General features: G+C 36.9%; 5 protein-coding genes and 1 long non-coding RNA gene across 7 annotated transcripts in view; 3 read left to right on the forward strand and 3 right to left on the reverse strand.

Moving 5' to 3' along the window:
• Positions 1–537: 537 nt before the first annotated feature.
• Rpp20 (ribonuclease P protein subunit p20) lies at positions 538–2,675 on the reverse strand. 2 transcript variants are annotated; one of them, XM_046623816.2, is made up of 4 exons: positions 2,470–2,675; positions 2,011–2,179; positions 1,899–1,936; positions 538–982 (listed from the first exon to the last, which is right to left on the reverse strand). In XM_046623816.2, exons 1-4 carry the CDS (start codon positions 2,644–2,646, stop codon positions 974–976), a joined length of 393 nt encoding a protein of 130 aa, XP_046479772.1. In that variant the 5' UTR covers positions 2,647–2,675; the 3' UTR covers positions 538–973. The 2 variants fall into 2 exon arrangements, with proteins under 2 accessions (XP_046479772.1, XP_046479771.1); XM_046623815.2 differs by lacking the exon at positions 538–982 and having other exon boundaries at positions 1,723–1,936; positions 2,470–2,674.
• On the reverse strand, positions 1,163–1,703 carry LOC124217776 (transmembrane protein 203). The gene has a single exon (XM_046623817.2). The coding sequence runs from the start codon at positions 1,686–1,688 to the stop codon at positions 1,275–1,277; it is 414 nt and encodes a 137-aa protein (XP_046479773.1). The 5' UTR covers positions 1,689–1,703; the 3' UTR covers positions 1,163–1,274.
• A 193-nt stretch (positions 2,676–2,868) lies between the features above and the next one.
• Positions 2,869–5,817, forward strand: CstF50 (cleavage stimulation factor subunit 1 Cst50). The gene is made up of 4 exons (XM_046623813.2): positions 2,869–2,992; positions 3,555–4,452; positions 4,632–4,725; positions 5,005–5,817. Exons 1-4 carry the CDS (start codon positions 2,922–2,924, stop codon positions 5,247–5,249), a joined length of 1,308 nt encoding a protein of 435 aa, XP_046479769.1. The 5' UTR covers positions 2,869–2,921; the 3' UTR covers positions 5,250–5,817.
• A 297-nt stretch (positions 5,818–6,114) lies between these two features.
• LOC124216376 (uncharacterized) lies at positions 6,115–10,416 on the forward strand. Its single transcript, XM_046620837.2, has 4 exons — positions 6,115–6,290; positions 6,927–7,034; positions 7,758–8,471; positions 9,450–10,416. The coding sequence occupies exons 1-3, from the start codon at positions 6,234–6,236 to the stop codon at positions 8,436–8,438; spliced, it is 846 nt and encodes a 281-aa protein (XP_046476793.1). The 5' UTR covers positions 6,115–6,233; the 3' UTR covers positions 8,439–8,471; positions 9,450–10,416.
• Positions 10,417–19,470: 9,054 nt separating this feature from the next.
• Positions 19,471–24,930, forward strand: part of LOC138190915 (uncharacterized) — a 116,855-nt gene continuing 111,395 nt past the window's right edge. The window contains exon 1 of the long non-coding RNA XR_011177016.1: positions 19,471–19,803. This is a non-coding gene — a long non-coding RNA (uncharacterized lncRNA). The remainder of the gene's footprint in view (positions 19,804–24,930) is intronic.
• The window catches only part of LOC124217837 (cadherin EGF LAG seven-pass G-type receptor 1), an 80,103-nt gene continuing 77,656 nt past the window's right edge, over positions 22,484–24,930 (reverse strand). Inside the window, exon 8 of the mRNA XM_046623939.2 lies at positions 22,484–24,854. Within this exon, the coding sequence (XP_046479895.1) occupies positions 24,801–24,854 (54 nt within the window). The 3' untranslated portion in view covers positions 22,484–24,800. The remainder of the gene's footprint in view (positions 24,855–24,930) is intronic.

Below are 24,930 nucleotides of genomic sequence, written 5' to 3' on the forward strand. Positions count from 1 at the left end.
TTATATCGAGAAGTTGACGCATTTCTGATAATTCAAAGATAATTTAATGACTTGATTGATCGTGAAAATTTGCTTAATTTTGCTCATTAAACGAGACTAAATGGGATGTTTCATTCAATGTATACTGTAGTTGAGTATTGAATACCTGGTGTGTGTCAAGTACTGTTCACCATAGCTAACAAGCTCTATGTTTAGAATAGAATTAATCAAATCATTATTGGGGTATATTGGCAGAATATGGTCACAGAGATGATAACTGTTATTATAGCAAATACATTCATATTCATGTATAAGCATGATTATATAATATTGCACTCCAAGTATTTCAGATACAAAATACTCATAATGAGACCATGATGGATTTTAATAATTTTTACCTTATTAACATGTAAGTTTTAGTAATACTCGCTTTTTACTTACTTTGTAATTCAGTTCCTAATGTTGTCAAGAACCTACCTTTTTTATTAGCAGTTTTAAACTACTGGCCTAATGTGATTGTTTTTTTTTTTTAACTATAGGTCGAAAATTGAACTAAGTATAACTGCACAAGTTATCCAATATTTAATTTACTTTTATTTATTGTATTTACACATCATACTTTGCAGGAATTTTGTATCTTCGGTTATTTGTACAGCTTCTGCTACATACGCATTTTATATTTGATTATATAAAACCTAAGTAAATTAAGATTAATCCTAATCTAATTTACATTATACTGCATTATTTAATTTACTGCATTGGGCCATAGCTAACAGTTGCGCAATATACATTAAAAAGAATCAAATGCGAAACAAACGATGTAATATTATTGCATAAATTTATCACGTATAAATACTTTTAGATTTTAATATCAGTGTACCAAGCTGGGATACTCGTTTTAAAATAATGTAATGTAATTTTCAATAGCTCCAAAAGTTAAAATTATGCCAAGCAGTGGTTTGGAACTTGAAGCATTTGACAGTCTCTTTCACTTCTAACAGCACTGAAATAAGAGATGAATATTTGACGAATAACAAACGTAATTATCTATCTGAGATATCATGATAATGCTTAAGGAAAAAAATAAACACAATTCTTACTTAAAATTAGTTTGAGAAATTTGTTTGAATACGCACTTAAGGGAACTATTTATGTCCATAAATAAAGTTTTGGTAGACACTAATGCACTTTACATCAGTTTATCGTATTGTGTACATAAGCTCAGTTGCAACATATACAGAAGATTGTTGTAAAGAAAATTCTATGACAGGATCATTTCTATCTAAAGCCCTGGGTCAGTGAAGCTGACAAGCCCTGACAGCAATAAGTTGTAAGAGAATAAAAACAGGGCTCAAAACTTCAGAATATTCCAGACTGCTTTGACCTGACAATTTTTTGCAAAGTAAATACTTGAAAACAAAAACTAACAAAAGAAAAGTCAAACTCCATAGTGCTCTAAGTATAGCACTTTTCATTACTCCATCCATTTGCATTCTTATGAAAATAATTGCACAAAAATATGTGTTCAAGCCATCACCGATAAATAATGGCGAGAATATAATCCACCAGCCTCCATTGCCTGCGAAATAATTGTTATCTATCTTCATGGCTAGCAAAATCGTAAATATTGTCAATGATACAAGATTGATCCATATTTCAAATATCGTTAAACCCAGCCAGTGCACTAATTCGTTGAGGGAAAATATCATCTTGAGGAAGTTCACAATGAAGAAAAAACAAATATCAAATATGGAAATTAAGCTTCTTCATTGTCTCATAAAATATAAAGCTTACATCCAAACACTACCTCAGACTGAATAAACTCACTTAAAATTAATAGTATGTGTTTATTTGAATGTCTCAAACAATGCTGTGCGGAACACTCGAATATGAATGGCTGAATTTTGCCGTTGATTTACCTCATAGTCAGCGTCATCTGTGATAGGCTCAAAATCATCTATAAAAGTCAAATTAATTATACCATTAATACTCAACAATTCAATGTTCAAATCCTAGCCCAGCTTTACCTACCAGTTATATCTACAGTCGACGTATTTATGTCCAAATCGACAGTGCCATGGTGATTTTCTTTCAATTGTAAGGCCAAATTGCAAGCTCTGCTTACCGCAGCACCAAGAGCGTGAATAACAATTTCTTGTTCACCGGAATCCAGTAGTTTTTCACATTTGTTCAGCTGAGCCTTAAACAGAGTCGATAGTATTATGAGAAATCATGCATAATTATATTCTTGTTTACAATGAAGCAACAATCGTGCAAAATATAAGCAAGAATTTATAAATTCTGATAGCTGGAGCGTTGGAAATTGTAATTACCAGAAACAAGCTGAAAAGAGAAGGTACGAGACTGGTTTACAGTGTTTGTCAGTTTTCCAACTCCACACCATGGATATTTATATAAAATAATTGAAAAATGGTACGGAACATCATGTGATTTAAACGCACCAAATGAGGTTAGGGTGTCTGAGGTTACCTTGAAGTTTGTTTTGTTGGTGATATAGAAGTCCTTGTCACTTTTCGGTAAGCGTGGCGGTAATCTCTTTCTTATAACATGTTCGTAGGTGGGTCGCAGTTTGATCTTAGAGTCCTTGATTGAGCTTTCTGTCAAATTTTGTTGACTCGATTCAACTTCGCTTTTCGCAGCAGCCATTGTGGCATTTCTCCTGTATCCTGAGAGGAGGTTATGCGATTGGCAATTCCTATGGAGAGAGTTGAGATTCTGATTACGATATCCAATCGTGCGACTAACTTCGACAGGCAAAATGCATCAACATAACATAACCTCTCACCTCGCAGAGACCACGACGGTGACAGAGGCGAATCACGAATTGTCGTTGGTCGTATTTTCGGATTCCGTTTTGTGCCTGAAAAAATAAAACCAGCAAAATTCAGTCGCCGAAGGAGAATAAAGATTATCATTCAAACATGAAGGAGCCAGATTTGGATCCGAAGAATATTATTAAAAGCAGAGAATCGCTCTATCGGCTTATGATCAGGTAAGCAAATCTCAAATTTTTCACTACTTCAAACTTCTCATTACACGTTTTCGTTATGTTCAGACACCATTGCTTCAATTTGTGTTTTCGTAAAAAAAATTACGGATAATTAACTAAATGGTTATTCATATCTTATTGCAAAACTAGTCATTTCATACGTCCCTTAGAGGGTTTAGAAAAACTGATTTGACAAGGTATCCAGCAATGAAAGTTTATACACCATAATTAGGGATATCGGAGGAATCGGATTTTTCTAAGAAAATTTTCAGATATAGAATATTTGCGAAAAATACTTCACTAATTTGCTAAGTTTTCCCAACTTCCAGTGACATCTTGAAACACCTTGCCTAACAATTACAGACTGTGATATCACAATACTAGGCAGAAGTTGATTTGATTTTCTCTTTCATTTACATATCAAATTGTAAGAGGCACAGTCTCACAAATCCTGCTGTTTACACATTTTTACATAAGCGTATGACTGGTCATTTTGTCGAAGTAATGAAATTGTGTTTACTAATCTATAAAGTGGTCTTAGTTATATGGAAAACATATTTTTCAGCCAACTTTTCTATGATGGTCATCAAACTCTGGCTGTTCAATTGTCGAACATGATACAAGCTGAGCCGCCTTGCCCACCTTCAGATAGATTGTTGCATTTGATGTTAATCGGTGCTGCGCATGAGCCAGATCGTACAAAAAAAGAAGTAAATAATCTACCGACATTTTCCAATGTCGATAATACTCTTGGTCCTGGTTTAGATTTAGAGTTTGAAACAGAGGCTCAGACGCAGGCACCAGAACCGGCACAATATGAAACGGCGTATGTTACATCGCACAAAGGAAATTGTAGAGCAGGAGCATTTTCGGCGGATGGACAGCTAATTGCCACAGGCTCCGTCGATGCCTCGATAAAGATTTTAGATGTTGACAGAATGTTGGCCAAATCTGCACCAGACGAAATGGCACCTGGTGATCAAACTGGGGGGCATCCAGTGATCAGAACGCTGTACGATCACTTGGAGGAGGTGACTTGCTTAGAGTTTCATCCCAGGGAGCCAATACTTGTTTCCGGGAGCAGAGACTTCTCAGTCAAGCTCTTTGACTTCAGTAAAGCAAGTGTTAAGAAAGCTTTTCGTACTATAACAGACGCCGACCAGATCAGATGCTTGTCGTTTCATCCGACTGGTGATTTTCTTGTTGTTGGAACAAATCATCCTGTCGTTAGATTGTACGATGTAAATACGGCACAGTGCTTTGTATCTAGTATACCCAGCCATCAGCATACGGCAGGTATAACCAGCATTAAATATTGTCTGGACGGTAAGACTTACGCCTCTGCTGGTAAGGATGGAAGTATTAAATTATGGGATGGTGTATCCAATCGGTGTATAAATACTTTTGTCAAAGCACACGACGGGTACGAGGTTTGCTCCGTGACGTTTACAAGAAATGGAAAGGTATGTTTCTTCTTTAATTTATAAATTAAACTGACGTCAATAATCGTGACTAAGGCAAACACAGCTGAGAATTATATTTACACTTTGCTGTCTTTGTGAATTTCAGGGATGTCCTTTCCCATGTCACTAAAGTGTCTTGGTAAAAAATATGAATATAGATTCTTGATATTCATTTTCAGTATTTACTCTCATCTGGAAAAGATTCTTTGATTAAATTGTGGGAACTGTCAACGAGCAGATGTTTGATTGCTTACACAGGTGCTGGTACAACAGGTAAAAGGTTTTCGAGTCTCTTTGATCTGGCATTTGAGATGTTAATCATAATTCTTGGTACATGTCAAAGTTTTTCATTTACGCGTGATCCACATTTACCAACAGATTAAAATTGCAACTACTTACAAAATAAAGGTTGAATGTAGTGGTCATTGTCATTTTCAGTCAAAATCGAAGTGTAAATCACGCTTATGTCTGCGAAACGAAAGTTCGTGCATTTTTGAAAAAAATCATAACTTGTGGTCATTTTTAATTATATCTTGTATTTTTTTCTCACAGGAAAACAGGAGCACAAAGCTCAAGCAATATTTAATCATACTGAAGACTATGTGATGTTTCCGGATGAGGCTACAACCTCTCTTTGTGCTTGGAATTCCCGAAACGCTTCCAGAAAGCAGCTTTTATCATTGGGTCACAATGGCCCTGTCCGTTTAATTGTACATTCTCCGACTGCTCCGGCTTTCTTAACATGCAGCGATGACTTTAGAGCAAGGTTTTGGTTCAGGCGAATGCCTACGCATTGAGGTGCGAGTACCAAAAATTAAATTAGGACCTTACCTTATTTATCATGGGAACATAAATATTCTAAGGAAATTTCACCCTTCGACATTGAAGGTACTGATATTTCTTTGCACGTTAGCATTAAGATCGTCATAAAATCAATGTCATTATTTTTCCTTCATTTTTTATTCGCAATTGATTTACTAAATTCATTGATTATTTTCGCTTTTTAAGAGACGCAATTCTTGGCCCGAGAACGTATATGAATCTTAATCTCGGTATTAATTGCTGAATTGAATACAGATAAAGCTTTGGATTCATCCCACTTATGTAGACAAGATGAAAATGGGAAACAGAGTTTCACCAGAATAATATATTTTTTCTGATTTCCCTCCACATCTATTTGATGAAGCCAACTTTTCCATAAATAAAATGCAAATATTTGTGAACGAAAAAAAAAACAATTATTCCTAGGAATAATCAATATCGTAAGTTAATAATTTGAAGTTATTTCGTTTTATTGTTGTTTTTTAAATTTTTTTTAGAGATAAACAAATGTATTTTTTTTCGATAACTGTACAGTAAAAGTATTCGCAAGTACATAACTAGTTTTCGAAGTATTCACGAAAATTTTGAAAAATATGTTTAAAATACTTTGTACACCATTTGAAAAAGAAGCGTCAAAAATATTCACATCACTTTGCAGCTCTTACTATTTTTAAGTACGAATGATAAAGCGGCGCGGGAAAAAGCCGCATGCGGGAGCTGAAATGATGTTTGAAATAGAAATGTTTGAATTGGCGCAAGCGAACCCGCGGGTGTTTATAGTTCAGGAACGCGATGGGTGGTGGCGCGGCTCTCGTCCCGCTCTACGTTTGACGAGGTCACGTGACCCACGCTACCCGCCATCTTTGCTTATCGTATAAACAGTGCGACCGGGCTCCTTGCGATTTCTAGTAGTAAATCAGTGGTTTCCGTGTGTTTTTGAGTGATTCCGACACGAAGAAATGTCTGAGATTAAAGCAGAGACCAAGAACGATAACAGTGTCGACGATGTGTCTAAGGTAAGTACGTGAAAAGCAGTGAAAATCCTTCGTCAAGCCGAGTTTCCATGCCAAGGCGGCGTGTAAGTCCCTCAAATACGGGGCGACGCTCGGTATCTCGAAAATTCTCAACTCTCCAGTATGCGGGTATTAAGCAATTATAGGCTCGCTGTGAATCGTCTAGATGCAGAAGATTAATATTATTCGAGAAGCTCCTCTTAATACGCGTGATGTCATATTCAGCGATTTTTCAAAGCCGTACTATTTGTCCTTTAGTGGCAAAGATGGAGGATGTTTTTTTTATTTGCGCCTTTCGTCCGGAGAGTCGGTGCACGCCGGCAGATGATTAAAAAGGCGGGAAATCGTTTATATTCCCTCTACAACAATTTTCCGTTAGCAAAGTCTAACAATGTTGAGTTCATTTTTTGTACCATACTCGTTGCGCTACAAGTATTTTCGTGGTAAAATCAAAATGGCGGGAAACAAAAAAGAAAGAAAACCAACGACATACATTGAAACAAACGAAACTCTTGTCTCTGTCCAACTCGCTTTAATCTTATCGCTTCAGTCAGTCACTAGCGGTTTCACCAGCTTACTTCAGAGACACCTAATCCCAATGATAAATAAACTGATGCATTTGTCCTCTTGTTTTCCCAGGACCAAACAGTCCAGGATAAACCAACTCCGACCAAAAATAAACGTGGAGGTTCAAAAAGGCTGTCGACCTTAGAAAGAACAGCCCAGGAAGGCGAGGCCATATTAAAGGTATTACTTAGTTGGGTTAAATTAACCCAAATTTTTTGCATAATCTACAGGGAATTTTCCTAAGATCCAAGAGGCCAAGGTTACACCCCCTTGCCTGATCAGTTCCCTCCATTTTGCCTCCCCGCCGGCTTTGCCTACGCGAACGTTGGCGGGGTAAAAGTGGGGGTAAAGCCCCAAGTGGGGGAACTAGAGGGAGAGGTTTCCCCCACCGCTTGCCCTACGAGCGCTCTTTATGAATTATCCTCGTATCATTCTGCCAGATTTATCTTACGATATACGCACGTACAGCACTTGAACTATAGTTTGTAGATAAATGCAGGTAAACTAGTAATCAGATATAGACAGTTGGTAACTTGAGGAAATCTTAGATTTGATTTTTTACAAAAATGCCAACTGCTAATCTGTCTTTTATCTTCTTTTATAATAAATTTTTAATTATTGAATTAAAAAAATTTATGTAAACTTATAACGGTAAACACGTACTCGGAACTGACTTATGGTTATCATATAATTTGCGATCAAGTAAATCGTTTGGCTTTCCGTTATGAATGTTTGTGTCGCTCGTCGATCTCACAAACTTTCAATTTCGATTCATTTGTGTGAGGAGTATCGAAGAAGAAATGTGAATCAGTCAATGTAAGAAATCTTCGAAGTTCTTTCCATGCTTTATAGTAAATTAAGCTGACTTGTGCCGCTTATCAATGATGATAAATTTTTTTAAAGGGACTAAACACTTCCGTTGGAGAGGTTGAGGGTAGAAGACGTACTCGCAGCTCAGTTCGTGGACTGGGGATACCAACGCCTGCTCCATCTCCTCCAAAAAAGGAGAAAAAGGAAACTGCAGCCAAGGGAACGGGCCGTGGACGCGGGCGACCGAAAAGGCAAGATAAAAACAATGAAAACAATGCGGAAGAAGAGACTGTGAATAATCAAAATGACAAGAGTTCCGTGGACGAATCGACAAAAATGGAAGTTGATGAAATCAAAGATGACGAAGTCGACAAACCATCAAGTGAAGAAAAGAGTCCCGAAGAGCCGGTAGAGAGCAAAGAGGTAACGGTAGTGGAAAAGAAACCAGAGCCAAATTCCAAGGATGAGAAAACGACGGAGGAGCCAGAGGATTTACGGGAAAACGCCAAGAGCGAAACAGATGCTAACTTAGTGAAAAAAGATGATAAAGATGACGAAATTAAGGACAGTTCGGACTCAAGCCAAGATGCGACGGATGCGCCAGCCGATGTTCAACCTCCTTCTTCACCTTCTTCGGAACCTCAAAAATCTGCTCCAGCTGCTACCTTGAGCCCGGCAACCGTTTCGCCGACCACCGCTGCTAACACAGCCACCACTCCAACAGGCAATACAACAACCATCACTTCTACCACCAATGAGGATAAGAAAGAATAACCTCCCTCCGCCTACTTTAACCACATCTTACATGTGAGTGTTGGACTGATTTATCATCTTTGTTTTTCAACTCTCGAGAGTTATTGGCCTTGTGTTTGAAAATCTCGATGGAAAATGGAGTAGAAATTTTGTCAAGATTGGTAAAAATTTGGGAAAGTGTGTTACGGCGTTGGAACGAACAATTTTGTAACTTTTCAGTCTCCAATGTAATTGGATTTTTATTTAAAATGTAAAACTTGTCGCGATTACGGAATTAAACGATTCTGATCATTTATTGTTAGTTTCATTTATCATCATTTCAAGTTTCTAGTAAGTTGTGTGTTCAGATGCCGTAATATGGGTGGGGAGGTCTTTTCAATGATTATATCATTTCTAATCATTGTGAAATAGGCGTTTCATGTGCATACCATAAGATAAAGGGACAACTGATAGTTTAATCGAATTGAATTATTCAGTCGGTCTTTAACGTTTTGGAATTTATAAAACATGATCCCATCTTTCCTCGAGCTTTTCACAGTACACTCTATGAATTGTGTAAAGTTTTGAGTTGTATCTTTCTTTTAATGGATTCGTAAATTGTTGACCAGTCCTTTTCTTTTTAATTAATTTTACACATTTTGTTCCTTAGTTTCACGAATAATTGAATATTAAAAACAATCAAATACTAACTGTACAATGTTTATATGGAAATAATTGGTACCCAAATTCTGACATTAGGTAAATATATGGCTAGATAAGTTTAATTACAGAGAAAAAAAATCATACAGAACATAGAAAGGAAAACAGGCAGTTTGATGCTTGATTATTGATATCCTATAATTATACATTTAATTAAAGTTTAAAGACATTACTACTTTGCCACAAATCACTTTGCTGTGAATGCTCTACTAAATACTTGAAATGTGATGTTACAATATTAGATATTATTAACAATATAATTTAAAAATTGTACTCTTTGTTAGCAGGTAATTGCTTGGTTCACAAAATTCTAAGATTGTAATGTTTTAACAGGTACCAAGGCGGCGCACACATCGGGGTTCACAAATCCAGTCCCCCTCCTCTATTTTAACTAAGTGACACCTTATTGTTAATCGTCATTCTAATCAGCGCATCTTTATTATCATAATATTACTATAATTATTATAGATATTGTTAATTTCTGAAATTGAGCATCTGAAAAGCAGTCGCTTTAGATCAGGGATGTTGAATCGGTCAATCGTGGCTATTAGGCCAGAAAATATATTTTATTTAATTCTGTGGTAAAGATGTGAGATTTTTAGATCGCACAGAGTCTCGACAGTGAAAGGTAGATCTCGGGATTGATCACGTTGTCCATTCCTGCTTCAGATGCTTATAAAATTTTATTCTTTTTTTTCTTCAGATGTAACTCAACTGAGGAGAAATAATAGATATTCACTTTTAAATATAAATTTGCATACATAGAGGTTCAACTTCTCGAAAACAACTTTATTGCTTGCCAATATGTAACACCTTTGATCACGATAGTTGTGCTGGTTAGCCGGCGTTAACAAAGTATGGTGTAGAGCATACATTGTTCATGTACAATGATAATATTATTGTAAAATATATTTAATATGGACTTATATAGATCCGCTGTTTTCAAATCCGAGCTCGGACCGGAGTTTTTTATTGAAAAAAAAATAAATAAAAAGAAAATATAAAGATAAAAAAAAAAAAACTAATTAATCTCCGATCGTGGCATTGATCTGAAAATAGTTTTAATTAATATCTTTGTAGAAAAATTATTATAATATCTTACTTATGTGAATTTACGATTGAATGAAACTGAGTATATGAATATTATATGGCGAGGTGATCTGTCTGGGTCTTTTTTTTGTTTTTCTCCCTTCTCTTGTCATAGACAGAAATAAAATTTCTGATCATATTATTTGAAATGATACATCTGATTTATAGAGAAACACTTACCTGTTACGTCATTAAATCGATTTATTATCTTCGAGGATTTTTCTTTCCTTATTTCGTTCTCTATAGTAGACAAGTTTATTTTTTGAGGATAGTTTTTTACTCTATCGATAATCCGTTACAGTACTACCGTGCGTAAAACGTACATGATAGTGTTACAGAAATAGTTACATAATATTGCTTTTACGTCTTGTTTGTCGTTGCTTATTTCTTTCTATCTTTCATTTCCTCTCTCTCTCTCGTTTCGTTTTCTTTCGTAATATTAAGAAAGCTAAACAGTTTACGAAATAATATAATAATATTAATGATCTTTTAGACAAACGTTGAGAAAAAAAAAAAAATACTTTTTCGACATCACTTTGCTATCAAATGTATAAACGCATATTGTACTGTAAACATTACGTTACTTTTATATAAAAGAAAAACTAACAAAAAAAAAGTGAAAAAATATCTAAAAATTCAATCAATTCTCAATTTTGTTGTCTGTCCTGGTCCAATATTAAATATGTTGATATTATTGTGTATCTGAACGGTTGTGAGTGTACAGATAGATTATATGATGCACTATATCCAGCAAAGAAGACCGCACGTAACGAGAACTTCCAATCACGTTGAGAATCAATTATTCTGTTGTTATAGTTGATAATTGTTGAACAGTTTTTAAATTAAGCGTCAATGAATATTGCAATATATATATATATATATGTATACACGTACCTATTGTTTGTATTCTGAACTTTGATAATCAACAATATCAATCATGTTTTTCTATTATTCGTGCGATTACCTCGCGTGGCTTCTTAAAAACATTCCAACAAGAAATAATATTTACATCTCCGTTTATAAATAGATCTTAAATAAATTAACGAATGTATCAGCATTCGTTAAACTAAATTGAGGACAATCGTGTTTTATAAATTGGAAAACAGATAATGGAGAGAAAGTAAGAATTGGAAAAAATCTTGGTTATAACGAAACTTGCTCGAGATTGTTGATAAAAAGGAGAAAGTCTAGTTTCTTAAATAATCGCTGTACTAGGACCTTATAGATATTATCATAGCCCGTGTAAATAGTGATAGCATGATGAAAGAAAAATGATGAGTAAGGCAGATTCAGAATTTGCTGACAATGAGTGTGAAATTAGGTAAGGATAAAATTTTTTGCATGTATCGCGGAAATTAAGGATATTTGATTGATACTTTGAAAAGAAACAAATGAAAAATTCGTCTTGTGGTCTCGTTGGGTGCGGCTCAGATTTAGCAATTAAGTATAGCGTTAACATATTAATTGAATGATTATTATATGAACAATATTGAATATAAAAGCTGATACCGTCGAGTTGACAACTCGCTGTATAAGTGTTAAGAAGTAATGAAATATATTAGCATTTTATCATATTAATATTAAACTTGACAAAAATAACATTACACGCGTATGAAAAAAAAAAGAGAAAAAAATATCAAATCATTAACGAATGAATTGTGGATGTAAGACATGCAATAGTTTTTATACATATTTTCCTTTGGGTTCGAAGCAAACTTTTTAACGAACTTTATTGTGTAGCTTTTTTCGCCGTTTGTTAATTCTTTCTAGGTATGGGTATTTGAGACGTACCTAACAATAAGTACTCCTCTGTTTCTGTTGACTTTATTGCTATTATTTTTATAGTAGGAGTTAATTGATGACGAGGATGATGATCATGATTAATCAATTGGCGATTGATAGACTTTTGTAACGAAATTGCTTCAATCAATAAAATCATTAAATAAGTTTTAATCTCACTCATATGACACGGTCCATCTGTGCCGGTCGATCAATGTTTATACATTACCGGAACCAACTTATCTGTTATCTGTTGATTATCAAGCGAAAAATTAGACTGAAGTGCAATGAACCGAGATTCAGTAAATTTTGGTTACGAGCAAAGTAAAAAAAAAACAAAAAAAAAAAAAAAAAAACAACGAAGTCAGTTTTCTATAGATTTAATATCCAAAAAGTATGTGACGTCTGAATTATATTTCAAAATCGATATAAGAACTAATTCGGACAATGATCATCAACCATTATTTTGTTTCTACAGGAAAATTGAATTGCTCAAATTTTCTATCTAGCTATAGATATGTGTAGATATGTGATATATGATAGATAACTGCTGTAGCGAGGTTTCGGTTTTTTTTAATCTCTTGATAAACGCTAAGCTTATTACTGTACGAGGAGGGGAAAATTGACGATGAAACGTTCCTTTTTTTATGACGCAAGTGACGAAAGACATCACAACATTTGATGTTTCCTTCCTCTTTTTTTTCAATCAGTACAACAAGAAGACTAATATTGAGAAGCAATTCTTGTAGCAAATTCGACATTAAATTGGGTCGAAGTTATAACGTACAGGCCGTAGCTGCAAATTATACAAATCACAATAGACGGGTTAAGATTATCCCAAGTAACGGTTCAGCGGATAGCCGATAATTTATCGCATTCGAAAGGCTGCCTTCTCAATTACTATTGAATATACATACACGGATATGCACTGCGGATAATTTGGTTTGGCGTGTAACTACGAGAAACTCGTGTGAGTAGGCAATTCAATACTAAAACCATTGTCTCGAGACAAGCGCGTGAGTGTCGAAATGGGGATAACGAATACACTCTTCTTGACCGACTGAACATCACTACATTCGTTCATTTCACACATGGGAAATCACGTCGTGTCTATTCTCCTTGTACGTACCCACAATATTGTAATAAAGATCCATAATATCGAAACGATATTTCATTTTTACGCTTTTCACGCTTTGTTAGCTGATTTCCACAGGACACGTAACGTGATTCGGGTTGAACTCTAGCGGCTCAGCAGCCTGTTGTTATCACACAATTAACGGTAACGCGGAAACTGTTAGGTAAAGTTTCACTGACGGTGATGCCGTGTAACAAAAACATGCTCGTCCAACTTTACTTAGGATGTACCGCCATCCGTACCCTCGACGTAAATTATTCTGATTGATGAACCAAGTTGCGTATGTACCGCGGAAGTTTTCTCCGGAACTCAACACGTAACGCCGGAAAATAGGCAGCTCTAGTTACATGTCAAACACGAAGCAATACAAAATTTAGTTTTCGTTCAACGCCCACTAATAGGCAACCGTAGCTGTAATTCGAATACGTAGCAATACGTCACGTAGCTTCGGTTGCCTACGTACTAACGCTCAGAGGGTAGTCTCACAAAAAACTTCCGTTACATATATATATATATATATATATATATAGGGGCCTAAACGTGGAAATGTGGAGTATAAGGGTGCATAGAATAACTACCGTGGCGCTGATTGATACAAAATTGAATGTTGAGGTTATTTACACAGTTATACTTATTATATTTTAAACCAACTTCAGCTAACTTCAGATAGGCAATTTACGTTTAATAAGCGCCACCCATATTTACATCAAAAATCAGCTCACTTCTTATAAACCTAAGATATCTCTCCTTCTGTACACTCCATACGTGCATACGTAGAAACAAGACACTTTGGCGCCTACAGATAGGCTACCGGAGTTACAATTTGCCATCCCACGAATGAAATAGTAACCCTCGGTTGCCTACGTCTAGGCGCCAAGGTCGTTGTTCCCACGTTTACGCCCGGTATAATAAGGTGTAACTCGGGTTGCCTGCCTCAGCCGCATGGGAGGATCCAACGAAGGAGAAACCGGCGTTATATATCTGTATAGGGGCAGAAAATTTTATCCACAGGGAATCCTGCTTCTCTTATCGTTAGTAAAAAGTTTACCGTTGGAGAGTGTTTTTCGTTGCAAAACAAGAAATCTCAAGAAGTAAAAGAACAACAGAAATGGGGGAAAAAAAAAAAATGAAGATGGCGAAGAAAGAGTTTTCTTCTTCTCGTAAGCGAGTTACAGTACTCGCGGCTATAAATCAGAGCGAAGGAGAAGAACGTAAGCAGAAAATGAGGTGAACTCTGTACGAACACCTGCTGTGCTTCAGCCCCGTGAGCCTTGCGGTCTTGAGAAGCTCCATATTTCACCGGTCGTCAGATTTGCAGCGGACTGGCGTTACTCAAGAGTTGAAATCTTTTTTCGCACCACCGTTTCTCATTTTCTCTCTTCTGTCGCACGGCTTTTATCCACTCCGAGGAGAAATCTTCTCTTTTCAACTTATTTTTCATCATCACCCCTTTTTGTTAGTTCATCCTACAACTTCGGTTGCAGTTATAAAAAAGAAAAATTTCTCACACGTGCCTTGCCTTAGAATTTTTGAAATATACGATTATGTTTACACAGTTTTGAACGGACTTCATTTCGCTCGTGTCATTATTTCTGTCCACTCGAGTAACAATATTGAAGTTCAAAAATCTGTACACCAACTTTTCTTTCCCAGCTCTATAGTCGTTTTATAACCAGATTGGACATTCAAGAATTTCGTTGAATACGTCAGCTTCCTTTTTGATAAAGTTATCACAATACCTATATATCTATATTTTTCTTGCCGGGTTTCGCACTTTTCATTGTGGCTCGTCTGTATGTAATAATCGAAAAAGTTTGAGCAATCAGAAGTTCTGAATAAATAGTTCACAGGTCACCACGAAATATCTCGAAATATACCTATAACGTAACTTCCATTCGCGAAAGTTTCTGCCCTTTAATTTCATGATTTGTGTAGTTCGCAGATGGCAAAAACGAAAAAAGCTACCGTAAATCCTCCTTTCATCCGTATCTACGATTTAAAATGCCGTGGGATGATGTATCGGAATTACCAAAAATGGACGGTGTAAAGGAAATGAAATCATTTTTCAAACCATTACAATGAAACTGTAAATGATCGAAACTTAATTTTTATGCGATTCGAAATCTTCAACATATACAATGACCACGCTAATTAGTAAAATTTATGCCATTCTACTTTTCATAAATTTTTAGAAATTTTCACCTCGCATTACAGAGCCGCGCAGTAAAATTTTGCACAATTCCGTACATTTTTTGTCGGTCTTTAGCACTTCTCCTTTAAAACCTACGAGACGATGTATATAAGCTCTGCGAAATCGTGAACGCGGTCGTTCGATCAATTTCCGGGCTTAAAGTGCACTTTGTGCACTTGGAAAAGCTGTCAATAAGTAGAGCTGAGGTATTTCTCTCGCCGAGTTTTAACGGTTAAAGCATTTTACGTAAAGGGTCATGGATGAAACGCGATTCGGCAGGTCTTTCGCACGCTGCACTATCCAACCTTGTAAATATTTAAAACTTGAGATTCAATTCCCCGGAAAGCCATCATCTGATAAAAGGTGAAACAGATTTGAAGAGTAAGAAAAGGAAAAAGCTGGGCGAGAAAAAAGCCTCCGCGCGGTGCTTTCTCCGCGTACGTTCTCAGCTTTCGCGCTTCGGATTCTCTCCTGGAAGCTGCGGAAATTCCTGAAAGGCCCAGGGCGCTGATATAAATCATTCGCTTCTGCCGCAGGTTCACTTTACAAGTCGAGAAAACTTCGTTTCGGAATACATACAAAGTAGGGTGACAAAAGTTCTTTTCTCCTTCTTGAGTTTCGCGTACTGTTGAGCTCGCACGAGTCGAAGAAATCGTTTTATATTTTATATCCCGGCTCTGTTCCTGCGGGATTTCATTAAATTATTTTTACTTTTATTATACTCGTTTCGCAATCGCATACAATTTGCTTTCTTATAGCCACGGTTCTGAATTGCGTTCCAGCTATCGTTTTGTTATACGGCTTTGAAACTGATTCGTTTCCTACTAAAATTTCGAAAGAAAAAGAGGAAGAGAAAAGTAAGCTATGAAATTTTTCACTACCTGATGTCTGTATCGTCGCGAAACCACCACATCAAATTCTGCGTCGTCTCTCCACCGGCAAATACGCTTTTACTCGTCACGTCGGCCAATTTTCACTGAGACAGTTAATTCTGTTTAAATTTCATTTCATTTCTAGATTCAACCCGCCGCCCACTCCGGTTCCTCGTGTTATCGTTACCGAGAAACAATTCAAGGATATCAAACTTTCAACTCGCCCATCTGCCTCTGCGAAGTTCAAATAACGCATAATAATAATCTCTCGCAACAGCCTCACGTATAACACGTGATTTTTGCTACATTTCATTCGATCGAACATTTTCAACAGATCCGATAACTTTTGTGCCCTTTATAATTTTTGCAGTTTTTACACATACAAGTATACCAAAGTACTTGTAATATGGCTCACTTTACAATACGACTTCTCGACGGATGATAATTTATATTCACGAAACGAACTGTACGTCCGTGATATATCAATCTGAGGTGAATTTAATCTTCAAATTGAATTATTCGCTCGTTATACTTTTGTCGCGGCTACGGTATAATTTGACGATACATCTCCTAGCAACGCAGAATCGTTTGACGCCACTTCTAGAGACCGAAATCGTTGGAATCGTTCTTTTGAATTTATTATAGACGTATAATAATAATAATTTAATTATAAATTTAAAAATCTACCGTTTTTGTTAAAATCGACGTGATTAAAACTGTTAAAAAAAAGTGACGTACGGGCAATCGTATTACTTTACGCTTGAGGTATTTTTATCGCACGTTTTCGACTCCGCTGTATATTTTTTTTTCTTTGCGTAGGTACTTTTTTCTTTCACATTCCGAAGCACGCGGGCTGCGTTTGATAATTACACCGCGAATCGTGGAGGACAGAATTTTTCTGCTGGACAACCCACGCTCGTTATTGAACAGCTGAGAGCTTACTCGAACTACAAATGTCACTAGCAGATGAAACGTACCGATGACCTCGCGTCAACGTGATAATATTATTATCTTTCTAATACCCGAGAGACGAAAACTCAGATAGTAGTCATTTTTCGCATTATATAATTTTAAAAAATCTTTATACAATTTCTATACATATCTTTGATGGTTAACCCTGTACTTTAAACGTCGCGAGAACAAGAAATGACTCGCAAGTAATTATACAGCAATCCGCACTACCGATGTTTACGTTAATAATAATAGTATTCGCAGTTCGTGCGGAGGAAACATTTCGTGCAAAATTCATTTCCATTCGCTGTGAGTTTTTTTTTATGCATTGTAAGATTGGAATACAGGCACTGAAGTGATGTGGGTATTAAACGCAAGGTCGAGGCTTTTCACCGCGGGAATATCAGCTAAATCAATAAACCATGAATAAACATAACGATTGTTTCGAAAAAGAAGGTATAAGAAAACAAGCAGAAAGAATAAATGTGAAATAAACTTTTACTCAGCCCGGTATTTTATCAGAGATTGTTACACGCGTTTACTTTGACGGATGTGGAAGAGAAAACTCGCAGACTCGCATCGTCGCAGTAATAAAAATTTTCTTACAAATTCAACTTCCGGTGCAACAGCGAAAAATCAGTTTTGCGTTATTCGGTTAATTGGCGCGTAATTGCGGCACAGTTGCTTACAAAAGAACAATCGATCGTTCCTGATTTCGCGAAACCAAATTGCGCCGATTAAGATTCAGCGAACTCAAAACATTTATCGAACAACGAGCCGTTAGTGCGGGATTTGTCAACTCGACGTTGTACGAAGGTTACACGTCCCGAGAGCTTAGAAGACGAAAGACTCGCTCAACTGATGAGGGTCCTCAGAGTTCGCCGAGAGGATCCTGCCGGTCGTCTGCAGGATCCTCGAGGACTTCGTCGAGTCCGTCCGCCTGCCTCCGGCGTAATAAAGACGCCTTAGAAATTTCGCGCAATTTTGGCGAACCGCCCGCGCCGTCCTTAATTGGCAGGGTCATCGATCATCGTCTGAAATACCGCTCGCTATCATAATAATACGTAGGTGAAGAGCTGCGGTGTGCAAATTCGATCGGGCGTTACACCCACGCCTGTAAGTAAATGTGCGCGGTGTGAGATTATTAAACGTGGGGAATTCTGGATAATCGGTCAAGCGGCGGGTCGCGGTTTATTGAGTTATTAAATTCACCTCTCATATAGGTATAGGCACTGTACAAGTCCCGCACTTCTGAACCTCCATTAATGTCAAACGCAATGATTCACAGATAGTTACGGTTCAGACGCGTCTCAAGAAAACCGCTTCGCGATATTTGCTCGCAGCTTTATTTTACTCGATCACTAAAGTTGTTGTTCAAATTTTTTCCCATTTTTCCAAGCTTGCAGTATCGACTTAATCAAATTTCAATCTCACGGTATTGAAGAAATGCTCGACTTGCATGATTACTTGGAAATAAGCTTTTTTAATTTTTGCACTTCGTTTTTAACCAATGAATTATTTATCAACTTTTTGCACGTTAAATCAATTACCTTCTGCCAAAATACGTTCATTATATTCGATTGTCATTATGTTAGATATACCGAGTGTTTATTTCGAATCAACTGAAATTGAAGAATTCAGCCTGAGGGCGTTGCGGAATTTATAAACGCGGTAAAGAGCCGAGAGTGCGAATCACGATTATCTTTTGATTTGATTAAGTTTAAACAAGACGGTTGCAGAATCGGGAAATTCTGTAATTTCTGCATATAAATCACCGCGAGCTGTGGAATGTAATCTTATCTTTGGCAAACTTTTCCCGATCGATCCTACCCGGGAAATAGAAAGAATCATTTTTTTTTTAGGGTTCGAAAATTGCCCGTCCTATTATATCAAAAATTCAATCGTCATTAATACCTCTCTTTTATTTATTTATTTTTTAAAATTATTTCTTTTAAATTTTTCGTGAAATTTTCTCTGCGGTTACAAGTATAAAATATTACATTCTATTATTTCTACAACGTGAATTTCACAGGCGAGAATCTTAAAACTGCAAGACCTCTACTATTTTCTTGCCGCTAATTCCTCGCTTTCGAATTGTGCAATTATTCTACAACCATGATCGCGATCGCTGTTATATAAAATAAAAAATCTTTCCAAATATCCACTATCTATAGTCTTCTCGTTGCGTGTTCAGAAGTTTCGACAATTTCGTGCCAACAAATCCAGGCTCGCAATCAGTTTATATCTAAGTGTTTTGAAAACACGACTCTTCTTAAGTCACGGCTGAACGCCTGGCTAAATGAGGTGTGTACGCAAAACCGGAGCAAAAGCTCAGTCAGTGCTCGCAGCTTCGCTGGTGTCGTGACGTGATGAAGCGGTGTGATTGGTTTTGAATCGTATAGTGGTTGTGCAAGTAAGTTATAGAATTGAAATACTTGGCGGCGAGACTGAGTCGAAAAACATTAAAAATCGAACAACAAATACTTGAAAAGTTTAATCCTTTTAAACGATCTATAATAATTTAAAAAAACGCTTCTAATTCTCAAATTGCCATTAATACGTCGCGTCAGTTTGCGTTATTCGAATTTGCTCAGATTCATTCCTCTGAAATTTTGGGGATGTTTTTCATCAGTTCCCGTTCACTTATCATCGTTGGAAATAACGATAAAGGTAATGGAAATTTTAATTTCGGAAGGTATATCCTCTTCTCACCTTTCCTCGTTTCCAACTTTTTTTAACGGCCGCTATTCGTACCGAATTCACGGACGAAATTTTTCCCCTCGGATTCGCATGACGTCTTGACTTCCGTGACGCGCAGATTTCGCTCGACCTTCGCGTTCTCCAGGCGTGTTTTGGTTGCGTCAAACCAGCTGCTTTAGCTACCAGAGAGGGAAAGAGAGAGAGTGCGAGAGCCGCTGGATGTGCAGGTCGATGAGGAGGCTCCAGACGTCCTGGCGCCAAAGCTCTCCGGTTCTTTTTTGGCAACACGCGACTGAGTCACCCGGAGATATTCCAGTCCACAAGGATCGGGTCGTTGAAAATTACATCGCATCGCGTTTTCGCGTCTATCTCAAGCGATTCGTCGACGCGATTATTTACAATACTTAACGACTAGTGCAGCGCACTATGAACAGAATCAGCCGTCATCTGTAAACACCGTTTAATAAATTTTTTTTACACATCAGGTATTCGTCGCTAATTCATTCAACTCGCTTTTGGATCTTCGTGCATTTGATAATTATTTATAGCTTACTCTTCAATTTTCAATTACAATTCGCCTCTGTTAACAATCCTGTATAACTTTTACACCGACAAGTTCGTTGCTCACCCGGGTATATAATTGGCTTATAACTTTACACAAACAGATATTTGCACGGCGATATTATCGCGTCGTCTCGGTTACTTGTGCTCATTTCTGATCCTGTCAACGGTCTCGGCGTCCTTCGTCACCCTCAATATTCGTGGGTTGTTACGCTGTTTGAAATATTTTTTTATCGCGTCAAACTCACCTTTTACCCTAGCAAAAACTGAATCGGTCGTATCGTATTCAATTCTACATTCATTCCAGTTTCGATTTCTTGCTCGATGTGTTTTCCTGCAGAGTATTTTGATTTCGTTAAATATTACGTCCACCCTCGATTTTAACGTACCTTATAAAGATATTACCTTTCACACATTTTTCTTTTCCTGCCGTAAACTGAGGTTAATACATTCATCTCAGACGATGCGTATTTATTGCTATGCGAAAATCCGTTTTATGCGACGAATGAAAAAAATAAATAAAAAAAAAAAAATAAAGACAATTCAAGAAACGACGCAGTTATGTAATTTCTCTGATTAATTCGGCTTTTTTAACGTTCAAATTGGTGGCTTTGAATTTTTTTCTCTTCCCGACCGCGTCGAATGAGATATTCTTACAATTGAGCCGGACTTGAGCAGAATCGTTTTCAGTCAGAGCTTTTCAACTTTTGTCTTGTGATTTTTTTCCGAGCATCCTGAGAGAGCCGAGGCTGTTCTGAAAGTTCCTACACGATCAAGCCATTAGACTTTAGGGTACTTCGCGATACTGTCAACGGTCGCTAGCGTAGCTGCAGGTACCTTTGTCACCGCCTTTACTTTCCGCCGTTATAATCCAGGGTTGAAAGGGAGATTTCCCTCGAGTAAATCTTATTAGTATATACCCATGTACAGGTGTGAGTATAATACGGGTGTACAATTTGTACAGGTATGTGTCACGGTTACACAGCCGCGCTTTGTGGGCATGGAAAATCGGCGTTAGGGGGGGATGAAATTCTCTGTAACGATGATAAAGAAACCCTTGTACGATTATATACGCGGTGAATAAATGACGAAGACAACGATACGAGCCGGGCGATGGTAAATTTGGTTTAAGATTATCCGGGCGATTAAACGTAAAGATGGTGAAGAAAGTTTCTTCTTAACCCCCTCCCTTCGCTTTCTTTCACTTTTTTCTTCCCTCATTTATACACTTTTCTCGTCTTATTTACCGTGCGTTTATTTTTATTTTATTTCATTCGTACCGGGTGAATACAACGCGGTGTTTGAAACGCAGCTCTGACGTAGAAGGTTAGTCGAGGAAATGAATTTTCTTCCCCGACTGTCGCTGTATGGGCGGGAATAAAAATTTCCCTAGTTCTCTGAAGCCTCGAGACTTATTCTTCTTGTTACATTGGTGTGAATGAAATTAGTTACAAGTTAATAATAATGGTAATCTTTAGACAGCCCGCAGGCACGTAATCACAGGTTTCTTGTTTCAGGCACGAAATATACCAAGTTAATTCGCTCACTTACCTCTGACCGCGTTCGTTATTAACGCGGTGTAATTTTACGTTAATTCTTCGTTTCACCTGAAGTCAGAATTTAAATTAAAGAAGGGCTGATGATTTATTTCTGTAACACCACGGCGTGACGAGTGATATTGGAACATGAAACAATATGGCGTCGAGAAGCGCGATCAGCTGATCGTTTTTCCGATATTCCACCGCGTTTATCAAAGCAAGCGAAACCTCGTGCAAGCTGTCAGACTTGCGATTCGCCTCATCCATTTCACAAGAAGTAAAACACGGGTGAAAAAACGATTCTCAAAATTAAATACGGCGAGTCGCGAGGCTACGTTCTCCGCCATATTGAATCGCAATGGGATTCCGGAATACACTGAGAAAAATTTTCATTTGTTACAGTAACCAGAAAAATTCAGTATTTCTTTAGAAATTCTGTGGTAAAATATGAAAATAGTTAAGTTAAGTACCGAGCGTTAACCTGAACTAAAAATTTCTCTCAGTCAATGTAGGTATACCAATAAGTTCTGACGTATGAAAACTGCGCTTCGTTGAAGTTTCAAAATATTTATTAATCGTTACCGACTGTGTAATAACGTAAGTACGTACTATATGCGTATATGTATAAATTATACATAGGTATATATTTATATCTATTTATACACCTACTCCAAACCGAACTCAACGGTCGAGAAAGACACAGACTCGAGTTCAGGCTGCTGGTTGGAAGTAGGTATGCGTTTATACCCGCCCTAACACACATCGACATCGAGGGGTGTGTTGCGTTGTATATTGCATGTTTGCCGAGCGGTTGTGCTTATTGTACATATGGCCGGTATTGTACGTTCGGTACGTATTTACCTAGGTATATATTGCACACACAGTATACACTATAAACATCGTCGCGGGAAACACACATGCGTGGAAACTTGTTTGCTTGCCTCTCTTGCGCATGGAACATCGCAACGGTCGCGCAAGGACAAAAGACTCTTTTCACACGGAACTTACATCTACACTTTATATAATACGTATAGATGTATCTTGCTTGAAGCCAGTAGTAGACACTAGTCGGTAGTTTTCTCGTTCTTTTATATTATCGCTCTCTTTTTGTTTCCGCGCCCGCCGGCGGTAAATTTGAAAAGTCAACTTTATTAACTCACTGAAATCCGCGGAGTCGGATACAATGCTTAGGTTGGTGTACGGGCTTATCGGATAATTAACCTTTGTCCGTATGACGCATTGTGTCGCTGATTTGCTCCCTTTATCAATTTCTCCTATCAGCTTATACCAAACTTCGACGTATCGTATCTCGGGTCTGAATCTTGGGTGTATACTGTACGTCGTTTCCAATATTACATCACGATTATTTATTACGATGATTACCGATGTAATTCCAATTCGAACGAACCGGGGTTTTCATCGATTGTAGTTTATAATTATTACTGATACGTACCTAGTTTTTTTTTTTTTCTTTTACATCGATCCGACACACGCGCTTAATCAAGCAATCATAATATTGTACAATAATGTTCGATCTATCATCGATCCAATTGTGAGATTATTTTTACGATTATTACCTACTATCCATCTTTTCACCGGTAGATTTTCTCGAGTTATTAACAGTGATTATAGTATAAATGAATAGAAAAATGCTTAAATGTTTATAATGTAGCTGCAGCGGTTCCTCTCGATATGAATTATTAATCGCTATAATATAACAAACAACTTGTATCAATTATACATCCGGGGATCTTAGAAATTTTGATCAATTAAATTTTTGTTTTTTTTTTTGCTTCTTGGCTATAATGTATTCAATATATTTTACACTGATATGTAACCCTATATTTATTTTTTTAATTTTTATTTTTCAGTTTTTCATTTTAACAACTATCATATATACTTTTCCATTATCTTCTTATTCCTCATAACAATTGTCGTTTATACATACATGTATAATTTTTTCTCGGCAAGTAGCATTCGCAACGTCTTAATTACGACGCTGTTTGATCTATACGCTCTTCTCTGCGTAAGAATATCTTTGAACATAACGTATATAATTTATTTCACGGCGTCGGAGTTTAAGGGTGGAATGTAATCTTTTGCTCTCTCCTCTTTACGGACCAGTCGCTTCCTCTCTTTACTTTTTTAATTTCTTTCTTTATTTTCTCAAGGCTCCGTTCCGTCGCGTTGTACGTATTATTATTGGGAACGAATGAAAATAAATTTTCTATCATACTTCGAACTTGAGGTACAATACACCGGTTGTCAAATAAATTTAATTTCTGCAGGAACATTTCGTTTATATATACGCATACCTCTATGCGTCTACAAAAACTTGAGAATCTGAAAAAATCTTTCCACGTATTATATTCGCAGTGTTTAATATTTCAATTGTTAAATTGTTAATTTCACCGCTCCTGCGAAGAGTCAGATCCATTTTTCATTTCTATTAAGATATAGAGCGGTTGTCATACTACACGTAAAAACTACTCAGAGTCGATACAGACATATTTCAGCAAACAATTTGTACGTGAATTTTTCAAATTCGATCCAACCATTTTCAACAATACAGAGTGCAAAGGTAGGAGAGCGAGGAGAATTCCTGTCAATTATTGAGCAGCCTAAGCCGTCAGGTTGTGCAAGCGGGACTAACGATTGAATACAAAGATCGTGAAAAAATAGGGGTATAGATATAATTATTAGGTAAGGGGCTGGATCGGCAATTATACTTGTGATATAATATACTCTCTTTCTCTCTCTCTCTATATATGTATATATATATGTATATATCTGACAGGATAAAAATGTGTATTCTCTTTCCTAATCATGTATCATATTTTTTTTTTTGTGCGACAATGCACTTTTCTTTTACACCGGATCCGGTGCCGGAGCTAGAAGTTGCATACTCGACGACTTGGCGATCTGTGAAACAAGAGAGAGGAAAAATATTTCTTGAAATAGGTTCTGTACAATTTACGAAAGGAATTTTACAAAATGG

This window comes from Neodiprion pinetum, chromosome 4 (assembly GCF_021155775.2).
Source record: "Neodiprion pinetum isolate iyNeoPine1 chromosome 4, iyNeoPine1.2, whole genome shotgun sequence".
NCBI classification, from domain to species: Eukaryota; Metazoa; Arthropoda; class Insecta; order Hymenoptera; family Diprionidae; genus Neodiprion; species Neodiprion pinetum.